Genomic DNA, 25,748 nt, shown 5'->3' with positions numbered 1-25,748 from the left:
TGCTGAAAAATGAAAATACAAAAAAAAATCGTTTTATTATCAAATTCAGTGCTGAATTTAAAAACACGATCCAGTTCTATAGAACAGTGAAATGTATATGTCTAAGGGGCTTAAGAGTGAGGGTGCTGGCTTATAAATGTAAATTAAGCAACATTGTTTACACTTTACAATAGCGAGATATATTGAGACAAACGAGACTTGTGCGTGAGGCAAGGCTGACCTGTATTAATGTGTAGTGTACAGTGATGGACATTATCAGTTCAGTGGAAGTAAAGAAAAGGACAGTGAAGATGGAGATGAAGATGGAGATGAAGATGGACGTCAGTGGATTTGCTCTTTTTACTCTCATTCTAGACATTTTTATAGATGCACATTAAGGCAAATTCCGTTCGTTTTCCAGTCATGCTCTCTACCACACTGACCATATCTGCCTTGCAGGTTTCTCTATTGCCACGTGGTAGAAAGGCTTTCTTCCTGCTCTGACAAGTAGAGGCCAGGAGGGAAGAATCGTTACACACACACACACACACACACACACAGCTTTCTCTCGTTGACCATTACGAACTTCTTTCCACCCTTTCTTGTAAAATACCCTCTCTTCTTCCCTCCCTTATTCACACCCTTGTCTTTACCTTTTCCTCCCCCACTCAGATGATCCATCAGAGCTCATGCTAATTTACAAAGTGTGAAATCTTACTTAATGAGGCAGTCATGTGGACAGGTCACCTCCTAAGAGGGCCGGATGGGGTCCTTGGGTGGAGAGGTGTGTGCCAACCATTGGCATTGCCAGCTGGCATGGCTGGCGGATGGACCACCTGTTCTAAAACTCTAGCGTGCTTTCAGTGTTAGAAGTCTATACACTACCCATGACATTTAGCCAGCCGGGGAATTTGCATCGAATGAAAATCACCCGTTTTCTCCCGACGAATGCAAATGGTTAATCGCGATCCACGCAATAGCACGGTGAAACTGCACTGAAAATCAGATGTTACTGGGGGCATCAAGATGAAGTTGTAATAGCTTCTTTGAACTGCAGTCCTCCATAGAGGTGGTGTGTAGGAGTTGTCGATGCCCACAGTCTTTGTTGTGAGTTTGTTTGTTTTTTTTTCATGTCACGGCTCCTGTTCTGTTTGCCGAATTAGTGCAAGGACGAGAGGATGTGGATCATGCAGCTGGCGCGGGGCCAGTGATTTGCGATCGGTCTGAATTGGTTCTTGTGGAGGGCTGTGGAGTGGAGTCGACACCGAGAAGCTCTCACCGCCGACCCCTGTCCGTGCGGTGGAAAGGACGAGGCCAGGGTCCTCCATTGTGTGGCGACCGTGGCCGAGTGGGAGGGACGGGCAGGGGGACGGGCCGGGAGCCGAGCTGGAGGGTCGCGCTTATGCGCTCTCGTCATTTGTGGATGCAGGAGCTTGAGAGTACAGGACTGCGGAGTTGGCAGGAACGTGGGAGAGCTGGTCGTCTGGCACAAAGCACTGCAGGCCGGTGGAAGCTGCCCACATCACAGAACCTAGGAGAAAATGGTATTGCAGGACGGACATTTAATTTACCTTCGAATTTCACATGCTCAGATTTGGAATATGCGTCTTAGCAGGATATACCTGGGCAAAGCCGAGCAATAATTTGGGCTCAAGGCATTTTCCAGGACAGCTAAAGGGGTTTATTCCCTGCAACTGCCAATAGCATGCAGCACAGCTGCCTCAGAATAATACTGATATGAAAAAAGGTTTGTGGTTGCTTTTCAAGTTTGAGTTGAAGAAAAAATAAATGTCTCACAAGCTCAGTATATGACTAGTTTTGGGTCACTTTCATAGGAAACCGGGTCAGGCAGGTGCAAGTCCTGTTCTTCCTGGTGTTCTGAACGTCTGAACCCCCCCCCCCCCCCCCACCCCCGGCTAAAAAATGGTTTTAATGGTGTCAATACCCTGTAACCTGGTAGATGTCTCACACTGAAAACCTGCAGGGTACAAATCAGCTGTGTCCTGTTTTTCATGTGCCGTAAAGAAGGAAGCACACCACATCTCCTTTATGAACACTGTCTTTCCTCCTCTTGCATCAGAGCAATCTGTCACCTGCAGTACTGCAGACTTGGACCCGTCCTTCCTCCGGCTCTCTGTTTTCTACCATCAGCTTTTCTGACGGTAACAGGACAATAGTGGTGAAACAAAAGACTCCTCCCACTCAAAACAGTACCCCTGGCAACAGGCCCAGGGCTGTCTGACCCGCCTGTGACCGGCTACTGGACCCATAGGAGGCGCCGCTGACAGGGAGGGCAGCCTGTCTCCGAGAGCCCCAGGGATGCCCCCGAGGGGCGGGGCTACGCCGCGGTCACACAGCTGTTCTCCCATCCCCGTCCCCTGATTGGCGTAGCCCTTGTTGTCACTGTAGCTCTGTCATTGTGCAATTCCAACAAAGCCCCAGAGCTTAACTTGACTCTCAAGGTTGTGTCAATGAAAACTTTACCCTTAGGGGATCTCAATGAAAACAGAACTGAAACTGACACTGCACTTGCGCTATTTCTTTGCTGTATGTGTTTTTTTTTTCTTTTCTATGAACATCTTTTGTGCTACAATGAACCTCCAAACTTTTCTGCTCATGGTTTAAAAACAACAGGCTATTAAACACGAAGATCTATGAGAATTGTCACACGGTATAAGGCCCGAGGTGCTGCAGTGAATTTAAATGCTAAATTCTTTTTACTGAAAAAAAAAACAGGCAAACATTTTGTGATTGTGCTACAATTCTGTTGTGATTGTGCTATGATTGTGTTGTGCTGTGATTTAGTGCTTTCCAACTTTACTAAAACTGCCCCCCCCCCTTCATCTTTTCCTTTCTTTTAGTGAGTGTTTGACCCTTGGGGTTGGCATACGTTTTAGACTGATTTTCTGGCCTGTGTGCGTTGAGAGGCAACCTGTTTGACATTTCTCTTTTATCATAGTTAATTATGAGGCAGGATTTTCCTTTTTTTCCATGAGGTGACGCTGATTGTTAATTACTGTGAAGATGGATCCTCGTCTCCTGTAGCTGCCACTTTCACTCGTGCGTGAGGTTCGTACTGCAGGTAGAAGGTATAAATAAAGCTGCTTGTGCTCCCTCACAGGCTTTCAGGCTATGTTTAGAGGCTCTTATTGAAGTTACAGCGGTGACCTACCAAGTGTGGGTCACAACAGTGTCCTGGATGTCTGGCCTGCATTCATGCAGCCAGTGCTTTGAGAGACGCATCCTGCACTAACATTTGCCCATTTCCCTGGTATTGTTTTTGTTTTGTCTGCCACTTATAAATAACAGCTTGTCCTTAGGGAGCAAGTTCCATCTGGGCGATGGGGCCTTGTTCTGATTGTTTGAGCTGAGCTAAATCTGGATGTATTGACCTTTTTAAAAGGTCCCTCAGTGTTTTTCCTCCTTACTCAAAATGTTCTATTAGCAGGACACATGTGGTTATCATACTTGTGCATCACTCCAACATTTAATAAGTACTGTATTCAAAATAATCTCTACGATTTTTTTTATGTTTTGTATCCTGTCCCCTAACCCAACGTATAGGAATGACATTTTATTTCGTGTTCTCTAGTTAAAGCTAATTGACAATAGGGAATCATAAGGTACATTATATTGTATATTGAACTGTGAAATCAGCTCACACACAATTTGCGTTGCTCGACTAACAGAAATGGCGCACATATAGAAATACTCGTTTTTTGGATACAAGGGGGAGATTACTCTCTACGTTTAAATAGAGAAAACGAGAACAAATCAAAATGTATAGAAATTCTTTCTGGGGTTTAAGCGACATCCGAGTTCGTAGCGGGTGATTTACTAGTTCAACTCCGGATTTACCAGCAGGCTCGAGGTGAAAACAATAGCTTGGAGGATTCGTGGATAACACTGTAAGTCTTAATTTATAAAAAAGTCTTTGTTTGCATATGATACTTTATTGAATAATGTGTCAACCAATAAGGAATTAACAAAATGTGTTGGCTAGACCTGGTTAATCGCACAAACATAAGTTAGCAAGCTAACCTGGCTTTAATCTAACAGTGCTCAACAAGAAATACAAAGATCATGCTGCTCTGAATACATCCTGTTGCATACTGTAATTTAACCAGAGAATTTGAATAGCTTCTGTTTAAACACAGTACCGTTCCGCTGTTGATCGAGACCCATAACAGCCTTTTTCCTCTTAAGATTTAGTCAAGTAAAGCCTTGTTGATGTGGTCCTGTTTCCAGCCCACGACATACTGACTAACTGGGTGGTTCTGTTCCACACTGAGGCTGTCAATCCACCGGAGGCCACACAGCAGGAGTGACGAGACAGAGGAAAAAGAAAAATCAAAACTGTCCTTTTAATGTCGTCTTAGTGGAAAAGATTGAAAGGTCGTTGTTTGCAGACCTATTTATTGTTTCACAGATTAGAAAACAGATGCACAGGGCTTTTAAAGTGTTTGTGCTGTCCCTGACCTGTTCCAAAACTGTAAAAATTTTAACAGTGTGGAGCAGTGAAGGATTCAGTAAAATGGATGAGTGACTTACTTAGTGTAATGATGAATGAAACATACATCATTAATTTTCTAAATGAAAACAATAACATAAAGCTATTTTTAATTGAGTTTATTGACACAACGGCCTTTAAAAAATATTATTTTGTCATTGTTGTGTTAGAAAGTTTCTACCTTACATTCTTCTGTTTGAATGTGTATGCCATTACACCAAATACATTTTCTCTCTAGGTTTTTGGGGTTGATGAGGCTTAAGGTACATAATCCAGCCGTCATCACAGTCCACTACATCATCTCCATCCCTGATTGCACATGTCATCCTACCACATTTACTGTTTCACCACCAACAAAACAGACATGCAAACACACACACACACACACACACACACACACACACACACACACACATACACACACACACACACACATATATGAATATATGAATATAGGAATAGTACATCTCTCTGCACTGGTTATTGGAGCTGTCTGTTGCCAAAGGGATGATCCTGTAACCTATAAACAAAGCCCAACATTTCCCATTGCTGTCTTCTTGGAAATGGCTTAAATTATGGCTTAGAAAGGAAATTCACCCTAAATTAGATTGCAGTTTAGTAATTTATTTATGCATGATTTCTGAATGTCAAACAGATGCTTATGACCAGATGAATTTATCCTTGTTTATGCAATCATTGATTTGTCAGTGGTGATTTCCTCAAAACATAACTACCCTGGTTTTGAGAGGGAGGATGCAGGAGGCAGGGACACTCTTGTTTGAAATAGCCCACTACATACTGTATACTGCATACTACACTCAGTATAAACTGGATACTGCATACTGCACTCAGTATATACTGGATACTGCATACTACGCTCAGTATATACTGGATACTGCATACTACACTCAGTATATACTGGATACTACACTCAATATATACTGGATACTGCATACTACACTCAGTATATACTGGATACTGCATACTACACTCAGTATATACTGGATACTGCATATTGCACTCAGTATATACTGGATACTGCATACTACACTCAGTATATACTGGATACTGCATATTGCACTCAGTATATACTGGATACTGCGTACTACACTCAGTATATACTGGATACTGCATACTACACTCAGTATATACTGGATACTGCATACTACACTCAGTATATACTGGATACTGCATATTGCACTCAGTATATACTGGATACTGCGTACTACACTCAGTATATACTGGATACTGCATACTGGTCCTCTTAGTAGTATCCAGTACAGTTTCCAACATGCGACAAAAGCAAACCATACTATAGGGTCACACAAACGTATAATGCTCTGCCGATTCATCTTTCGACACCAAAGATTAACACTTCTGTTGAAGTCACAAAACATCTGACTGTTTATCAGTTTTGAAAAGAAATGAGGAGAGAAGGCGGAGGAGAAATACTGAAAAGCCTTTCAGAACAGCCACAGTTACAGCTTTCATTTTTCAGTTTAATGTTGGTACAAAACACCTACATAGCGTTGTTAGACACCTAATAGCCTAGCACACGTTCAGCACTACACAGCTAAGTACCAGTAGCCTACAAAATAACTGATAATAATGTTTACAGTTTTGCGATCAACTAAATCTTGCCCAACATTGAAATTCACTGTTAATGGAGTCCATTTAGTCATCAAGCCTGTGAACTCTTACACACTCTCTGAAAACAAGATGAATTAAACAAATAAACTTATTGCTTATGTACTAGGGATGCACCGAAATGAAAATTCTTAGCCGAAACCGAAAACCGAAAATGAGGAAACCAAGGCCGAAAACCGAAACACCGAAATAGCCTACATTATGCCAATTATTAGTAACATTGGATTTATGGCTAACCTCACTAAAATCAAGGCATTGCTATTCAAAGTATAAATCAACTACAAAATTTGATTTGAAAATATTTATTTAGCACTGACATTACAGTAGGCTAATGCATATTATAAAATAAAATTAGTGGTGGGCCGTTAACGGCGATAACGCTGACAACGGCCGATCACTAATTAAATTTAACTAGCTTGCAGACCGTTTTTATCTGAGAGGATAAATATATGTATTTTATACGAGTTAAATTTAATTATAACTGACTGGCCTGAAAGATAAATATAAATTCTCTCATAAAAACGTGACGAGAGTTGCAACAACATTAAACAGCTCAGGTAAACATGCTTCTGAGAAATGTTGTCTGCTCGGCAAAACATAACGGGGCTCAATGTGCTCTATTAGCCTACGAAATCCCACATCCTCTACGACAGAGAACGGCTGATCGTCTAAGGCAACGAGTTCCATAATTTTTGGTGTAATGTCCTTTTGCCTCGGCGCCATCACTGGAAAACTTTTTTGCTAGCTTTATCCAAATAAGCGCGTGCAGGTGGCGATTTTTGCTTGCGTCCTCACAGCACATTGTTTCGGCCGTGTTGTTTCGGTGATGAAAGTACTTCGGCCAAAAACCAAAAATGCACATTTAAGCCATTTCGGCCGAAAATTTTCGGTGGCCGAATTTTCGGTGCATCCCTATTATGTACTGCATATGCTTGGTTTCAGTTTTGGAAAAAATACATGGTTACATTTTTCAACGTAAAATTACGTAAGATTACAACGTAAATTGTTACTGGGCGGGGTGTAAAATGGACACAAATTAAGTATTATGTCGCCATCGATCTATCGCCAGTGGTTGGCGCCAGAGCGAGCTAGTAACTCATTGAATCATAGATATGGATCAGATGTAAATAAACTAGATTTTTTTTTTCAGCGTGAGAAATCGGAAGTGTGGCGTGAGAGCATCACGGGAGACTTGGGGCCCAATCAGTACACAAGTATGTACTGTATGTAGTAGGCTATTTCGATAAGAGCCACATAGTTCCTCCTTTGTTTTGTAAATAAGCAAACCTGCCACCAGGTGCAAACAATTGTAATTATCCTCTGGTTCAATTATCTGGTGGATTCTCCAACTTGCAAACAACATTAATCCACACCCCCACTGTCACATCCACACCCCCACTGTCACATCCACACCCCCACTGTCACATCCACACCCCCACTCCTACATCCACACCCCCACTGTCACATCCACACCCCCACTCCCACATCCTCTCCTAGGAGTTGACGATTCTGTCCATGAGTCGCTCAAATGTACCGCAAGTTCTGTAGAGCCCAAATGGAAAGACTCGACATGTTGAGCATGGCCCTGAGCTCATTTCTTGTTTTCAGGTAAACTGTATGAAGGACTGTGGACAACCACACCCAGGGAGATCTATGCAGTCCATTTTCCAGGCAAGGTTGTAAACACATTTGCAAATTCTCATTGCAAAGGGGCAACCTCTGCCTTCTTAGATAGGTTGTTGCCACAGGAGATAGGAGTGGAATTAAAGTTTTTGGGAGCCTTTGGTTCCAACTTTTCTCCACATGATACTTTGGCCAAAGTAATAGGGCCCACCTGTCTCCATGGTGTCAGAAGGTTGAGGTGCCCAGGATTGTTCACCTTACAATTTACCTTCTGTACTCGTCACATGACCTCAAAGGGTCCTTAACACTTGGCAAGTAACTTAGCATTCAATATGGGGAGCAACATGTGTATTTTGTATTGGTGCAGATTCATATAGCTGGGTGCAGATTCATATAGCTGGGTGCAGATTCATATAGCTCTTGTATGGGTGGGATTGGCTTTCTTGAGCCTGAAGCACATTCTCCTGTTTTCATGAATGATGTATGGATGCCATGGGGCCCATACAATAATTCAAACTGTGAGAACTTTTTGGAGTCTTGTGTGACCTTTCACACTGCAAATAGGAATAGGAGAGCATCTATCCACCCAAGTCCTAATATTTTTGTGTACAAAGTTCTGATCACAATGTTGAGCATCTGATTAAACCATTCATCTGGGCCATTTGTCTGGGGATGGTGGACATTGCTGTGAATTGATTTAATACCCAGCACTTTATGATTTTTGTGCCATGTGCCCGACAAACTGCCTTAATCGGTTAGAATCTCTCTTGAGTTTCTGTCTCAAGAGACCACACGGAGTGTCTCTGCAATGCTGTACTGAGATGGTGCAGAGTTGCACTGCTTCTGAGTATCACACTGTGTCCACCAGGACTGAAACCAAGTGCTACCCTGAAGCACATTGCCCTAATGGCCCGGCCAGGTTCATGGTACTTTTGAACGGGGACCTCAAGTGAAGAGGTGCATATCCAGTCAATAGAACTGGGCTGTGATTTACTGTCTTATCCTAAAAGCTCGGCCAAGAGATTGTTATGCGCCACATGGAGATGCATTTTCCTGTGGCTTTTGGGTATCAACAGTTGGGCGACTAATTTGTCCATCCTGCGTTACTGTGTATAATTTGTTATTAATGACTGAAGTGTGAGTATGACAGAACTACTCCTGGCTCCAGCACCTGACCGTCACTACTCTCGCCATAAAAACAATTCGCGGAAACTTCTAGAAATTGATCCAAATAGGACACTGATCATGGATGTGCCTGGAGCAGCACCAGCACTCCTGCCCAAGTCTTACCCAAGCTCTGTATTGCTCAACCGGACACATCTGCAGGGGGTGGGGGGTTGAGAGTGTGGATTTCATGAGGCTCCCTGTTTCTCTCTCTCATGAAGAAAGAGAGAGAGAGAGAGAGAGAGCGAGAGAGAGAGAGAGCGCTCCTGTCCCCTAATATATCCCATGATGGTCCTCTATGGAACCTCTATGAACCATGATGGTCCTCTATGGAACCTCTATGTACCATGATGGTTCTCTATGGAACCTCTATGAACCATGATGGTTCTCTATGGAACCTCTATGAACCATGATGATTCGATGGCTTCATCCAATGACTCCAGATGGCAGCAGAGCACACATTCCATGAGCCTCTCAGTTAAGCCAGGTGATGAACTCTTCCTGTACAACAAGGTCGCCAGTAGCCCTGGAGTCATTGTCTTGGGCAAGAACATGTGAGAAGCTCCACAGAATTGCTGCTCAGGAACGAAAACGCTGACTGTGCTGCCTCAGAGTTCAGACAAGCCACCGCAAAACCACTTTCTTCACTGCGCTGTTCTCCAACTGTGCCACTGCGGGCAAGATCTTAGCTGCAAGATGGGCTCCACCAGAAAGCAAAGGAAGGAAGTGGCCATCCACCAGAATGTGCTACGTGCTCCAAGAATCAAGATTGCCTCTTGGTCATCCTGTGGAATACTCTGAGAGATGAAGAAGGGGCTTATAGCATATGCACATCCGAAGGGCCGAGATTTATGCAGCACCACTGTAGAACAACCATGCGACAGGGCAGGAGGCAGAGATCGACACTCGGCTCCTTCTACATTTACATTTACATTTACGGCATTTAGCAGACGTTCTTATCCAGAGCGACTTACAAAGTGCTTTGGTTCTGATCACAGAATACATCCTAGGAAATAGTACAGATAGGCCAGAATTCAAGACACCATTGAGTCAGACTACTACTAAACTACAGGAGTCAATGTCATTACCTAGTGTTTTACAAGTTAGACATTTGCCAAGAAGCACAAATAACCATAGACAGACATACAATTTAAGAATAACGGCAAGTGGTATCAGCTGAGTTAGTGCTCTGGTAAGAACTCAACAAACAGGTGAGTCTTCAGTCTACGCTTCTGTACTGTTTCAATCACAAAGAAAGGTGCTGCCATGCAGTGGTTTATCTATTGATAAAAAAAAATGTCAGTTCTCCTTTTTTTTTTAGCGTTTCAGTGCTATGTTTCTGTGGTTTCTGTTTGGGCTCTCATTCTATATACAGTACGAAACGAGTCAGAATTTAAATAGGCCAACATCAACAGGATGCAGGTGCAACCAGTTTTAATTACCCACTGGTTCACCTGAGCTGTCTCTATGGGTGGGGGAGTGCTGCAGTTGATTTGATTGATTTTAAAACAGGAAACTGTGTTAACATTCTTGCTGGTTTTATTTTGCTTACTGTTAGCTCATTTGGTGTTCTGCAACACAAGGTGCATTGCTATTGGTTGGATAATTTTTTTGATTGATTCAGAGCAAAAATAATAGTTACTTTTCACTTTTTTCAATTACGTTTTGTGCTAATTCAGTTTTTATGCTAATTATGGCTTCAAGCAATAGGACACACTGAATATGGCACGATGTACCTCATTCAAAGTGACCCTTATTATAATCTACCACACATTCACCAAACATCTTTCTATGAAAGCTGTTTTGTTTCCATATGAGCCACCAACACTTGCTTTGAAGGCAAATGCATGTCTGGGAGGTGGATGAACACAGTCGTTCATTAAACCACAAAGGCAAAAAACACTAAACATGATGGTGTTGTAGAATACCTTTTCAGAAAAAGTCTTGAAAAAGTAATTACACAGACCATTTGTGTCCATCATGTGTGCATAATGTGTGTAATGTGTATTTTACTATTGAGTGGAGTTCAGTGAATTGGGGAGCAGTTTTATTAGTTTAAGAAATGTACTTAAAACTGAGAAAAACTGATGTAAAACCTGCCTAGAAATAGACTAATAAAGACTTTTGATGAAATTTCCACATGTTAAGCTACATATTCCAGAATGCGACGACAGATGCACAGCGGGGGGAATGTTAAGCCGTAGCTATATTTTATTTTGGCATTACACAGTGCCTAGGATTCATTTTGTGAAGAAATCTGGTTTTCCAAAGATGTAGTTTGTATAGACCAGGGGTGTCAAACTCATTTTCACCGCGGGCCACATCAGCATAATCGTTACCCACGGAGGGCCATATGTAACTTATAAATGTACCTACTCCTTAATGTTAAATACCTCTGAATTTATTACTTATTCAAGTTACAAATATTACAGATAGATTTGCGTAAATGTAAAAAAAATGTTTGCTTGTTGCTGTTATTATAACATAAATCCTTTTAATTTGTTAGGTAATGAAACCCACATTACTCCATCAATCAACGATCAAACTATCCAAGTGAATAAAGAAAAATTTATCAAATGTGACGTTCGGGCGCAGCCAAGGACGAGACACGGAATCCTCGCTCGTAGAGCACACGTCACTTTAATTAATGACATATATTGCGCAATAGCGCACAAATCAACAAACAACAGGCACACACAACGTGCAAACTTAGACAACGACGAGCACGAACACTGCGCGAGCGCACATTAAATAGTCAAACCACATAATTCACAGGACATAACCGCACCCACGGAGATACACAGACGCAGACGAGTAGACGAAGACGACGTAGACACACGCCCAAAAGGGAGGGGCCGGGGTCCTCAACATGACAGACGCCCCCATCAAGGGCACTACCCGTCTTGGGGTGCCAACAGGACCGAGTGCCCCGAACCCACGTCGATGGGCGGATCCGACACGCTCAGTCCTGCGTCTGGGAGGTGACCGCCCTCGGCGAAGCGTCCGCCACAAACCGCCTAGAACACCCTCTCTGGGAAGACTGGGGAAAAGACATTAGACAAACACAACGGAACGTTCACAAACACACAAACAGGTACACTTACACAAATAGGCACAAACGGGAAAAGGGGGTTTGGCAAACATACGGGAAGACTCACAAACACCGGAACAGACAAACACGTAACGGGCGCCAGGCTTCGTGCCAGGAGGAGAGCAACCAGTGAGGAGAGCACGGGAGCCGCGGGTGCTGCAGGCGGTGCGGTGGGAGGTCCTCCTCCTGCCCTCGCTGCAAACCCGCCACCAGGCGCAGTGCGGCTGGCGGACGTGCCTGGTGCAGCGCGGCTAGACCCTCCCCTCGGCGGGCCATACGGGAGTCCATCCTCGCTGCGCGATCTCCCTCTGGACCTGGCAGTGGGAGTGACTTCCTCTTCCTCCATCGCCTCCTCACTACCACGGCTCCAGCTCGTGGGCTGCTCCGGGCTGCCACCCCGGAAACAGTCCATATCGCTACCCTGGGAGCGCTCGGGGGATGAGCCCGCCTCCAGACTCCTCCTCCCCTTCACCGTCCCGGCGGAGAGCTCCGAAGGGGATGACCTCCTCCTCTTCCTCCTCCGTGTATGACCCATCATCCGTGCGCCCGGAGCCACCCGAGCACACGGACGGAGGGTAGTCTTCCTCCTCCTCTTCCCCACCGCAGTCTTCGGCGTCGCTTGCTGGGACGCTGGCCCTTCTTTGGCCGGGTTGTGTAGCCTGGCATTCTCGGGTGTCTCAGACGGTTCATCGTTCTGTGACGTTCGGGTGCAGCCAAGGACGAGACACGGAATCCTCGCTCATAGAGCACACGTCACTTTAATTAATGACATATATTGCGCAATAGCGCACGAATCAAAAAACAACAGGCACACACAACATGCAAACTTAGACAACGACGAGCACAGGACACTGCGCGAGCGCAAATTAAATAGTCAAACCACAAGCCCCGCGTGATTACGAGACAAGCCACAGGTGAGACGGATATTCACAGGAAATAACCGCACCCACGGAGATACACAGACGCAGACGAGTAGACGAAGACGGCGTAGACACACGCCCAAAAGGGAGGGGCCGGGGTCCTCAACGTAACATCAAATATATCACATTTACTTTGTTCGAAACTTGAAATATCAAATTACTGTGAAAACAGCGATTGTGCTTCAAAAATGCTCCCTCTGAAAAAAACTGAAGCGCGGCGATTTCTTTAGCCACAACAAAGCAGCTTTTACTGCCGTTTCGTTTGTGGTTGTGAATACATTCTGTTGCGATCGCAGTTTGCTTTTTAATTCTTTGACAAGTCATCGTTTTTCTTGATGGCTAATTTTGGCATACTTAGCTCCGTGTTTGGTCGCAAAATGCCGTTGTATATTGTACTCTTTGACAACTGCCACCGCGTCATACCCGTTTTTCTCCTTGAAGCGCAAACATCGCTTTCACATCTTTCTTGAAACACCTTCTATCTGCATCAATGTTTCTCTTCCTGGACATTTTGGGATCATTATTTGTATTTCCCAACTTATTGGGAAAATCGCATCAATATTGAAACGCTGCACTGTCGAGATGACGTCACTCGCGGGCAACATAATTGCGGGAAATGTAGTTTTTGCTCACTTTTACTTTTTTTTTTTTTTTTTTTTGGACAATTTGGCTTTTTAAGCTCTCGCAGGCCACTTAAAATGACGCGGCGGGCCTTGAGTTTGACACCAGTGGTATAGACGATTCTCTATTATTCTTTATGACCCCATACACCCCCCCCCCCCCCATATACACCAACCCAGTAGCAGAAAGGTTTTAATAAGTAGGCAGAACCTTACAGCTTTTCACTATTGCTTAGACACAATTCACGATACTGCCCCTCATTTTTCACAAACTCTAAACACAAAACACTTTTCTAAAGCTACATACTGTAACGTATGAATGACACGGAGAGGGATCCTGGTGCAAAAGCTCAATGTTTTATTTTGAATGGTGTGGGTGTTAGCTCGTGTCGCTGTGTTGCGGTAGTCGTTCCAGTCCGAGGTCGTAGGGGGTAAGCAGAGTCCGGGAGGTATCCGTGGATCAGGCAGGAGAGGAAGTCTGGGGAACAAGCAGAGGTCGGTACACAGAAGGAGATTAGCCAGATAGTAACGCTCGGTAGTCAACATGGTTGGCAATACTTCGCGTCAGGAAGTGGGACAGAAGCATTTAAATATGCCAGGAATGTGGGCGTGGCAATAGGCAACAGCTGAGAAGAGGCGCAATCAGGTGCCATTCCTGACATTTACACACAACCTCACAGTCTCTTTTCAAAACCAACCCATCACACCAAAACAGTTGCTCATATGCTCAAAACCAACCCATCACCAGTGTTGTATAAAGTATTCGAGACCCATACTTGAGTAAAAGTACAAGTACTCTATCAAAACATTGACTTGAGTAGAAGTTGAAGTGCTTCTTAAAAACTTTACTTAAGTAGAAGTACAGAAGTATTCAGCATTTTTTGTACTTAAGTATTGCAAGTAGTTTAGTCAAAAATTTATTACTCAAGTACTAAAATGTAAAAAGTACAAGTATTGTGTTTTGGTTAAAGAAAGCCTTAAAGTTTGATTATCAATTGTTTTTATATATCACTTACAAATCAAAGATGTCAAAGATCACAAATACAAGTGTTCTGTATGTACTTAAAGAACTGGGGTTAACACTTCGGACCCAAAAACAGATAACCTATGTCCCGCTACGTTGTAGGTTTGACACAAAAGTACAAATTCGCCATAATTTAGCTGAGAAAACGAGGTGTATTTCGGACGTAAAATCCGTCCGTCGGATTCTAAGGGTGAGCCTACTGCCCTGCGTTTACCCTCAATAAATCCCCTTACCCTATAAAAACACTACACTATAAATATGGACACATGATTAGTCAGCACGTCGCCTTTATTGCCAGCTAATGTTAAGTGAATTCTGCAGCATGCCATGAACATAATTAGGTTAGTTAACTAAGATATCTAACCTAACTAGTGCTTACTGCACTCTTCTGGTGTGACCAAACACGGTACCATCTCTTTTAATAAGATAAAAAGCGAATTATTTCGAGTATATGTGTATTTGTATAAATATGTAAATTAAGCTGAAGGTGCTGGAAAATACTGAAAATGGACCTTCAAAGTGGTCACACCAAAACAGTTGCTCATATGCTCAAAACCAACCCATCACACCAAAACAGTTGCTCATATGATCAAAACCAACCCATCACACCAAAACAGTTGCTCATATGATCAAAACCAACCCATCACACCAAAACAGTTGCTCATATGATCAAAACCAACCCATCACACCAAAACAGTTGCTCATATGCTCAAAACCAACCCCATCACACCAAAACAGTTGCTCATATGATCAAAACCAACCCATCACACCAAAACAGTTGCTCATATGATCAAAACCAACCCGTCACACCAAAACAGTTGCTCATATGCTCAAAAGCAACCCATCACACCAAAACAGTTGCTCATATGATCAAAACCAACCCGTCACACCAAAACAGTTGCTCATATGCTCAAAAGCAACCCATCACACCAAAACAGTTGCTCATATGCTCAAAAGCAACCCATCACACCAAAACAGTTGCTCATATGCTCAAAAGCAACCCATCACACCAAAACAGTTGCTCATATGATCAAAACCAACCCATCACACCAAAACAGTTGCTCATATGATCAAAACCAACCCATCACACCAAAACAGTCGCTCATATGATCAAAACCAACCCATCACACCAAAACAGTCGCTCATATGATCAAAACCAACCCGTCACACCAAAACAGTCGCTCATATGCTCAAAAGCAACCCATCACACCAAAACAGTCGCTCATATGCTCAAAAGCAACCCATCACACCAAAACAGTTGCTCATATGATCAAAACCAACCCATCACACCAAAACAGTTGCTCATATGATCAAAACCAACCCATCACACCAAAACAGTCGCTCATATGCTCAAAACCAACCCCATCACACCAAAACAGTTGCTCATATGATCAAAACCAACCCATCACACCAAAACAGTTGCTCATATGATCAAAACCAACCCATCACACCAAAACAGTTGCTCATATGATCAAAACCAACCCATCACACCAAAACAGTTGCTCATATGATCAAAACCAACCCATCACACCAAAACAGTTGCTCATATGATCAAAACCAACCCGTCACACCAAAACAGTTGCTCATATGCTCAAAAGCAACCCGTCACACCAAAACAGTTGCTCATATGCTCAAAAGCAACCCATCACACCAAAACAGTTGCTCATATGATCAAAACCAACCCATCACACCAAAACAGTTGCTCATATGCTCAAAACCAACCCATCACACCAAAACAGTTGCTCATATGCTCAAAACCAACCCATCACACCAAAACAGTTGCTCATATGATCAAAACCAACCCATCACACCAAAACAGTTGCTCATATGATCAAAACCAACCCATCACACCAAAACAGTCGCTCATATGCTCAAAACCAACCCATCACACCAAAACAGTCGCTCATATGATCAAAACCAACCCATCACACCAAAACAGTTGCTCATATGATCAAAACCAACCCATCACACCAAAACAGTTGCTCATATGATCAAAACCAACCCATCACACCAAAACAGTTGCTCATATGCTCAAAACCAACCCATCACACCAAAACAGTTGCTCATATGCTCAAAACCAACCCATCACACCAAAACAGTTGCTCATATGATCAAAACCAACCCCATCACACCAAAACAGTCGCTCATATGATCAAAACCAACCCCATCACACCAAAACAGTTGCTCATATGCTCAAAACCAACCCATCACACCAAAACAGTCGCTCATATGATCAAAACCAACCCCATCACACCAAAACAGTTGCTCATATGCTCAAAACCAACCCATCACACCAAAACAGTTGCTCATATGCTCAAAACCAACCCATCACACCAAAACAGTTGCTCATATGCTCAAAAGCAAACTTTGACACCACAACACCACTCAAGGCCTGCAAAAATGTACACACTACTGAGCATCATTAACCACATTACCAAAAATATTGAAAACACAATTTTCAAAGTGTGTTCTTTTTACAGTTTCACAACTGCCAGGATCCATTTGAGCAACCCTTATTTATTCTCAAATATGTATTGGGCATTTACTATAGTATTTCATAGGAATAATGCAGAAAATGCAGTAATATCACAACTCAATGCAGAAATGAGTACTGTAAACTCCATGGAGGATCCATTACACACAATAGATACAGTCAATGATCTATATTACTGGATTGGACATCACGTGACTTGGCATGCGCCGCACAGGTGCCATTGCTATGTATTGATTCATGCATTGAGGAGCATCCATGGATGGACATAAAAATGAGATCTAGCAGACACGTAAGGAAAACCAAAGAGGGACTCAATGTTTTGCAATAAATTGTCAAAACTACGACAACAATATCGCAAGATCAAAGGGTATCACATTTCACAGGTCAGTAAAACAATTTTTATTAAAAAAATAATAACGGAGACGAGGGATGTTGACTGTCCATGCTAGCTTGATTTTGATAAAGCTATGTCGAGTAAACCCTCTTAAAAACAAGTTTTCTGTTCCAACAAATTATAATGTATTGTTATTAATATTGCTATCATGTTAGGATAATGTTGTAAATACGATGTTCATTAAAATGATCTCTAAATCTGTTTTACTGGGACCGATGTTCAGTCCAGTTGGCATGTCCCATAGATACTCTCTCACACAAACTGAATAAATAATGAAACCAAATGAAAATTTGTCAATTAAATTTGTCATAATTATTTTTTAAAACAGGGGTGAGTTTCCCAAAACGTTCGTACGTAAGAACGAGGTTACGAAGTACTTAGCGCTAAGAACGTTTTTGGAAACTCACCCCAGGTTAATACAGGTTTTTTTAAATAAATGCCATTTTTGTACACAGATTTCCCAACAAACAAAGAAAATATGAGCTGTACAAATTGTGGGTCAGAAAGTGTGGACGTCTGAGAGGACCGTCATCTACAACAGGGATATGCAGTGCTCACTGCCTACTGATATCAACCGTACACTGAAGAGGGCACATGTTAGAGAAGGAGCAGTGCCACAGATTTTCAACCTTCCAGACCATATTAATAATAATAAATATTTTATTAAAGTTGATGAAATTCTGTAGCCAATGAAAAGTGGCTGCAATAAATGATTTGGAAAATTGTATATTTGGTGTCATGTCAATTTATCTAATTATGTATTTGTGGGGAACTGAATTGTGTAAGCTCTTTTCTGCTACTTGAAGGTAAAAAAAAAAAAATCTGACAAATTTTGTCATAAATTTCTGATTCAAACTCATTATTTTCTCTATCATAATTTCATAATTAATTTCACCCACATTTAGCCATGTAGTGCTCAAAGATGCTCCTCCACACTGATGCCATCTCATATTATACTTGAACATACGTGTGTTATTTAGTTTTAGCCATGTGAAAGAAAAGGGCTTTATGCATCTCTTGGGAAAATACGTTATAAGTTTTATATATCACAACATCGGCAATATTCTCACCTTTAATTTAAGCTATATTTGATCAAAATCGGATAAGAACTAAGGGCGCTGTTTTTGTGACAGATGGATGCACATCCCACATGGGAACTACACTGCTTTGCTGACATGACTCAATAGTAATGGCTCCGAGGGCGGCGCATCACTAACTATAGCGGCAACAGGCGACGTCCAATACAGTAATATAGATCAATGATTACAGTACAGTAACAATCGAAAACACAATGTTCAGGGTGCGATTTCTGTGAATTGTAAATTGACATTTTATGTCATTTTTGACAATGTTGTATGTTGACACTGAAATCATTGGGGGGCATCACGTTGTCGGGCTGGGTCGGGCCACAGGACCTCATCAACGTCACAGGCAATATTGTCCATAGCCAAACAATGTGGGAAGAACGCCCTGGCATGCCGCACCCAGACTTGGAATGCCTCCACAGCCACATCATCACAGGCCAGGTCCATAGCACTGAGAAGGTTCTCTCTGGTGTAAGGTTGGGCTCATAGACCTTCCACCGCCATGATGAGAAGAACTCTACTATTGGGTTTAGGAATGGAGAGTAGGGTGGCAGACACACATTAATAAATTGCTGGTTGATGTTAAACCACTCTCTGACCTGGATGCTGCGATGGAAACTAGCATTGTCCCAGAGGATGACATATATGGGAAGATCAGCCGGCCCAGGATTCTGCTGGTCATGGTGATCAGCTGGCCCATCATTCGGGTGGTCATTGTCATGCAAAACATCTCTGAGCTCTCCTAGGAAAGTGAGGAGACGCTCAGTGTTGTAGGCACCAAGTTCAGCATGCCGGTGGAGAAGCCCTCTAGAACTCATGGCAGCGCAGAGAGTGATGTTTCCTCCACGTTGGCCGGGCACATCAACGATAGCTCTCCGTCCTATGATGTTATGGCCTCTCCTCCTCCTTTTGTTGAGGTTGAAGCCAGCCTCATCCACAAATATAAATCCATGGGGTCTGACCATGAACTCCAACTCGAAGATCCTCTGTGGAAACAAAAAGTGTTTTCAGGTGTTCAGACAGACAGTCAATGCAGCACATTACAGTATGATAGTATAGTACCAGTATATACTGGTGACGTAGGTGTTTTATTCTGTCAGAGTTGCGCTCAAAGGGTACCCTATAGGCCTGCTTCATACGTACTCTCTGGCACTTGAGGACTCTGTCTATGGTTGTCAGGCTGACATTATCAATGTTCTGAAAGTTCACGTTGTCACCAATGATCCTCTCCTGTATCTCCCGTAGCCTTATCATATTGTTCTCACGGACCATATCCACAATGAGGACCTCTTGGGCTGGTGTGAATCTGGAAGGCCTCCCACCTGCAAATGGCAATCTTTCAACTCTAGAGAAACAAACAGTCATTTGGTCAGAAATGGTCCTTGCAGTACACACTTTTACTGTAACCATGATTGCACTTGTCTGTATGTATGTACACTCCACTATAGTACTGTATACTGTAAACATCTAGTGTACAGTAGTGACTAAAAACCTAGTACATACAGTACCTGTTCTCTGAAGGCCCGAATAATGGTGGCCACTGAGAATCTGCTGAGGTTAGGTTGGACTCGTTGTCCCGCTTCGGTCATTGTCATGCCGTGGACAATGACATGGTCAATGACTGTTGCTCTCATTTCATCTGTAATGAAAATGTGTTGTCTAGCTTGCCCACTTCTCCTCTCCCTCCTTGGCCTGCTCCTCTCTGGACTGCTTCTCGCCCTCTCTGGCCCGCTCCTCGGCCTACTCCTCTCCCTCCTCTGACACGAACTCCTCCTCTTCTGCCTTGATCATCCATTTGTGTTTGGAACCTTCAGCAAACTGACTTATATAGGTGTGGTCACATCATTTGCAACATGAGTTTTCAATTATGAGTCGTTGTGTTTCCTGAATGACACCAGGTATGTTGATTGTGTTCAGGTTTTGCTGACTGTGGGTGGCATTTTGCATCACATGAGCTTCACAATGCATATTGGAGCAGAGAAATATGCAAAATGTGTTTTAGCAAGGCAAAATGTGTTTAGAGTTTTGAGAAAAAGGGGACGGGTTTTGTGAACAGTGTCTACAGGTTAACTGTGTTTGTGGTTGTGGCAAATGGGGGGTAGTTTTACTAAATGTGTTTAGATAACTGGTCATTTTGTTTAGAGTACTGGGTTTTGTGTTTTGGCAATAGAGAAAAACTGTAATACTTTCATGTAACCTCATAGTTTTTGTGTCTCTTTCATAGTGGATACTAGAATAGAATAGAAACAGCCTTTATTGACCCACAGGTGGGAAATTTAGGTGTAACAGCAGCCGCAGATAAAAGCAGCCGTGATAAAAATGTCAGATTATAAAAACAGCACAACATCAACAACAACAACAATAATAATAATAGTAATACACTGTACAGGGCTGTACCAGTTTTGGGTTCACCTGGAAATGTACAAGGTGTGCCAGTATATTGAACCCTAAAACAGGACAGATTATTTACAATGTATTAATCTACAATATCCCCATTGTGTTATTGTTGGCAGTAGTGGTGGTTGTAGAGCCTTACGGCTGCAGGGAGGAAGGATCTGTGGTGACGCTCCTTTGTGCATTTAGGATGTAGCAGTCTGTCACTGAACAAGCTCTCCAGTTCAGTCACAGCTTCATGGGGTGGGAGACCTTGTCCATCATTGATGTTAATGTAGTCAGAGTCCTCCTGTCTCCCACCACCTGCTCCGAGTCAAGAGGACACCCTAGGATACTGCATATGGATACTGCATACTACTACAGTATATGCAGTGATGGCTAAGTTACCTTGAAAAAGTAATCCGATTACTGATTACTGATTACTCCTTTTAAAAGTAACTTAGTTACGTTACTGATTACTTGATTTTAAAAGTAACTACGTTAGATTACAAGTTACTTTAATAGTTACATTCAGCAGCAAAATAATTTTTTCCAATACTCACTTTATTGGAAGTGCATTTTTAACAGTAACAATGTATTGAAGCAGGTTCGGTAACCGAGGCAGAAACTGCTTAATCCAAAAATCCAGAGGAAGGAAACTTTATTGATAACGCAACCCCCCCCCCCCCCGTGTCACTTAAAAGGCAAGACTCGCCGTGAGGAGTAGTAGTCGCTACAGTATCTCCTGACATTACGTTTGTGTAGCTGCGCGGTATTATTTGTAAATTTATTTGTAAACGTAATACAAGCGAACTGTTCAGTCAGACAGCTTATGAAACGAAATACCATTACAATTTCAAGCATTTTATAGTAGGCGACGTTAGTCAAAATTCCAGCACTTTTCAAACGTGGAACACAAAGCAACATTAATATTCTTCAGGTAAATGTCCCTTCCCCTGTTTTTGAGGGGTATTTCTTTATACTACCACATATCGTTACGGGAGGACACTGCAAAAAATGACTTGTAAAACGTGCTTGCGCTTTCACAGGGTCGCGCGCAGCGTGCGGAGTCGAGCGCTACGATCAGACGCAAAAGTAGAACTGAGCCAAGAAGAAAGCAAAAATATATATATATTACTAGGGAAAATAAAAATAGTAATGCACAGTTATTTGGATAAGTAACTTTAATCTGATTACTGGACTGGAAATAGTAGCGCGTTATATTACTCGTTACCGAAAAAAGTGGTAAGATTAGAGTAACGCGTTACTAAGTACTGACATCACTGAGTAAATGCTGAGTGAAGTATGCAATTTACAGTACATAGTGTTATTTCAAACATATCCATACCTTATTATTTATGTTAGTTTCAATAGTTTCCATCTACCTATGATTAATTTGTTTGTACATTGAAGTATGATTTAAAAATATGCATACAACCTTTATGTATATATACAAAACTATAGAAAATAAAATTACAAAAAAATGTAATGGTACTTAAGTGCAGTGATGAAGTGCTTAGTAGATCTGTCCACTTATAGACCCGAGTACACCACTAAGTAGCTCTCTGTCACTATTTAGTTTCCTCTCATGGATCTGGGTACACTTCAAAGGTGATGCCAGTAAGTCTTCCTTTATGGACATGTGTACACTACTAAATAGATCTGTGTTCCCAGTCAGTCTTCTCTTATGGATCTGGTTACTCTACTAAGTAGATCTGTGTTCCCAGTCAGTCTTCTCTTATGGATCTGGTTACTCTACTAAGTAGAGTTAGTCTACTAAGTAGATCTCTACTCCCAGTATGGCTCCTTTCCACTGGCTGAGACTTGGCACAGTTCTGGTTCTGGTTCTGTATGACTAACTGTCCAGCTCGTGGCTCTCATGCCTTTGAGCTTATCTTTGGCAGGTAAATTATGTGCAGAAGACAGGGACACAGCTACTCACGTATTGCGGCTGACACTGGCCCAGACGCCCGCCCACGTCTTGCTGTCAGCCTAAGCCGTCTGGTTAAAGCTTGTGTGTGGTGCTGGATGACACACAAAATATAACATTTTTGTTCTGAAATAAATGACATATTAAATTGCCTTGTAAAACCTCTTTAAAAAGTCGTTGATTGAAGTGATGTGATGGAAGTGTCATCTTGATTGAAGTGACATGTTTTTTTTTCCTAGCAATGGTGTCTTTCTAGACACGCTTGACTGGTCACCATTGACCGGTGCACCTTCACTCCAGTCTGAACTCTGTAGCACTTTCAAGGTGGCGTATCTTACAAGTCCCCCTCTTGAGCTGAGATTTTGTCCAGGTTGTACCTGGGTGGTACGATGCAGCTTCCATTTTTTCTCAAGTTAGCCTTCACTGGGATATCTAAACACTTGGATATTAGTAGCCTTTTCCTATTTTGTGCAAATCCATCACTTTAGCTCCAGTTTCTAATTTTTAGAGCTCTCTTTCAGATTCTGATCAATAGTGCCTGATTTTTAGAGATCTTTGATTCAGAAAAAGTGATCTTTCATTGATTCAGAAGTTTAGGCTCATATGCCAGCTGTGTCCTCTTTAGGTCATTATCTTCCATCTGAACAAAGGTGGAACTTTCACAGCACTGCGTGAAAACAAACTACTTTTTTCAGTTCGATTTTTAATCACAGAACATTTTCTTACGTGAAACCAATATCACTCTACATTATTTCAATTTTAGCCTCTGCCCTTTGAAATATGACACCTCATGACTTAAGGTGGTTGAATGAGACACTGTTTCTGTGTCTGCTTGTCTTACTGATTTTCTTGTAGCGTATTCTTGCCACTTGGGTTTCAGTCTTCTATGTGAGGTGCTCATTCTGAGTGAAAGACCTGATTACTCTATGGATTGGAAGTGTAAAATGGATCAGAATTTGTTGTACTAAGGCAATTTGGGACAATTTACCAAATATAATTTAGTGATTTCTAAAGGCATTTCCTTGGAGACATCGCTATACTGATTTACTTCTGTCAATGTATTGGAAGTCTCCTAGTTAGCAACTGAATCATTTAGCTAATATTTCCACCAAATTAATTCACCAAATTTTCTGTTATACAAGTAATTTTATACACAAGTTATGAAGTGCACAGTTGCTAAAGTTTGCTTCATTTGCTTACTAATGTCAGATGTTTTGTGTGTTAGAAGTACACCAGAGCACAGAGTAGCTCCACAGTTCAGACTGTAACAGGGCTTTCTGTGCACTGTATTATAAGGAGAAATTTACAGAGAATTTAAACCTAAATGAGGTTGTTTGACTGTTTGACTGTAAGACTGTTTGTAATCGGCCATTATACTGAATTGTGCTAATGGGCTTGTCTTTAATCATACTAAAGTCAGTCTTTTTATTCTGAATAATCTGCCCTAAGCACAAAGCATTGAACCTGAGAGGGTGCAGACTTATTGACCGAAAAAACTACAGCTCTCAGCTTTCCTTTCCTTCATCTAGTGTGTAATCCCCTTCACCTTCTCCTTTCTCAGGCACTGTACCCGCGCTTGGCAAGGCGATTGATGACCTCATTGGAGTGTTGTCAACATGGGTCAATGATCAACGACCTAGCCGGCACCGGTTGCGAGCGCCTGTGGGACACGCTAGCTGACGGTGATGAGTGTGTGTTCTCTTCGCAGGCCTGAAGACCTACTTGATCTCCGGGAGGAAGGTGGAGCGCTCTTGCTGCGGTTGTTCGCAGCCGGGCTCGGGTGGAGGAGAGGCGGGCGGTGCGCCAGACGGCGTGGCGTACATCCACACTCCCGATTCCTCCGCCGCGGCCTTGACGTTACCAGCTGGCCCCGACAGCGCCAAGGTCAGTCTGCCATGGGTGGAGCCCTTGGAGGGGACCTCTCTCCACAGCAAGCCACATACACTTTGTTTTTGCTTGTTATTTCCCATTTCTCCCCACAAAAGCTCTGTGGCCTGCAGCGTTACTGGCATGAATGTAGTGCATTTGGTTTCTCTTGCTCATCCTGCCAAAGTGGTTTACCACTTGTAAAGTAGTTTTCAATAAATTGTCATTTAATGAAATCCCTCATTTCCCAATGAAGCCTTTATATCATTAGAATGATGCTAATGTCCTAGCAGAGTTAGTGGTAATTTAAGTTTATGAAAGATGAATACATGCATGTCAGTAGCTGAGAGTGGTTGGATAATCAGGTTTGTTGGTGGTTTATTATATCAAAATGTCTTATGTTCAGTATTTATTCCACTGAGAGTTAATAAGTATAACTGTGTCTATGCTGAGGGATGATTGCTGTGGGCAAACAGGTTTTTTTTTACCTCGTATTTGTTGTTTCTGGTTTGTTATTTCATGAAACAATTCCAGTTATTTGAAACGTACATCTTCCACTACAATTTGACTGACACTAAAATCATTTTGGCAGTTGACCAGATGCAGATGGAGAACTTCTCTAAACATACAACTTGAATCATTTTCAGTGTGCATTTTGAGTCTTGGGACCTTGCTTGTGTTAAATGTCTGAATCGAATCTGATCGTACATTGGCCAGAATCCGTTTACGCCTGCCTTACCCACACACTAACGTTCCTCTGTAATGGAGGAGGCTTTCTCTTAGAGTTGCTTTCATTTCTGCAGTGGTCAGCACCACTGCTGTCCAGATATTTACACCGGGCTTTCTATGTGGCCGAATGGAATGTGAACGTTATCCAATCACGAAAGAGCATGTCGGTGCATCACGTTTGAGCAGCTCAGATCTGCTCCCCACCCTTTGCAGAGGACCTTGTAGCCACAGTGGAGGTTTGTGAACAAGAGAGAGAGGGAGAAGAAGAGAGAGAGAGAGAAGAAGAGAGAGAGGGGCAG

General features: G+C 42.5%; 1 protein-coding gene across 1 annotated transcript in view; it reads left to right on the top strand.

Moving 5' to 3' along the window:
* The window catches only part of adcy9b (adenylate cyclase 9b), a 54,102-nt gene that overhangs the window by 14,419 nt on the left and 13,935 nt on the right, over positions 1–25,748 (top strand). The window contains exon 2 of the mRNA XM_076981847.1: positions 24,563–24,738. Within this exon, the coding sequence (XP_076837962.1) occupies positions 24,563–24,738 (176 nt within the window). The remainder of the gene's footprint in view (positions 1–24,562; positions 24,739–25,748) is intronic.

The sequence above is a fragment of the Brachyhypopomus gauderio genome, chromosome 2 (assembly GCF_052324685.1).
Source record: "Brachyhypopomus gauderio isolate BG-103 chromosome 2, BGAUD_0.2, whole genome shotgun sequence".
Classification (NCBI taxonomy): domain Eukaryota; kingdom Metazoa; phylum Chordata; class Actinopteri; order Gymnotiformes; family Hypopomidae; genus Brachyhypopomus; species Brachyhypopomus gauderio.
This window is presented reverse-complemented; position numbering and strand designations above follow the sequence as displayed.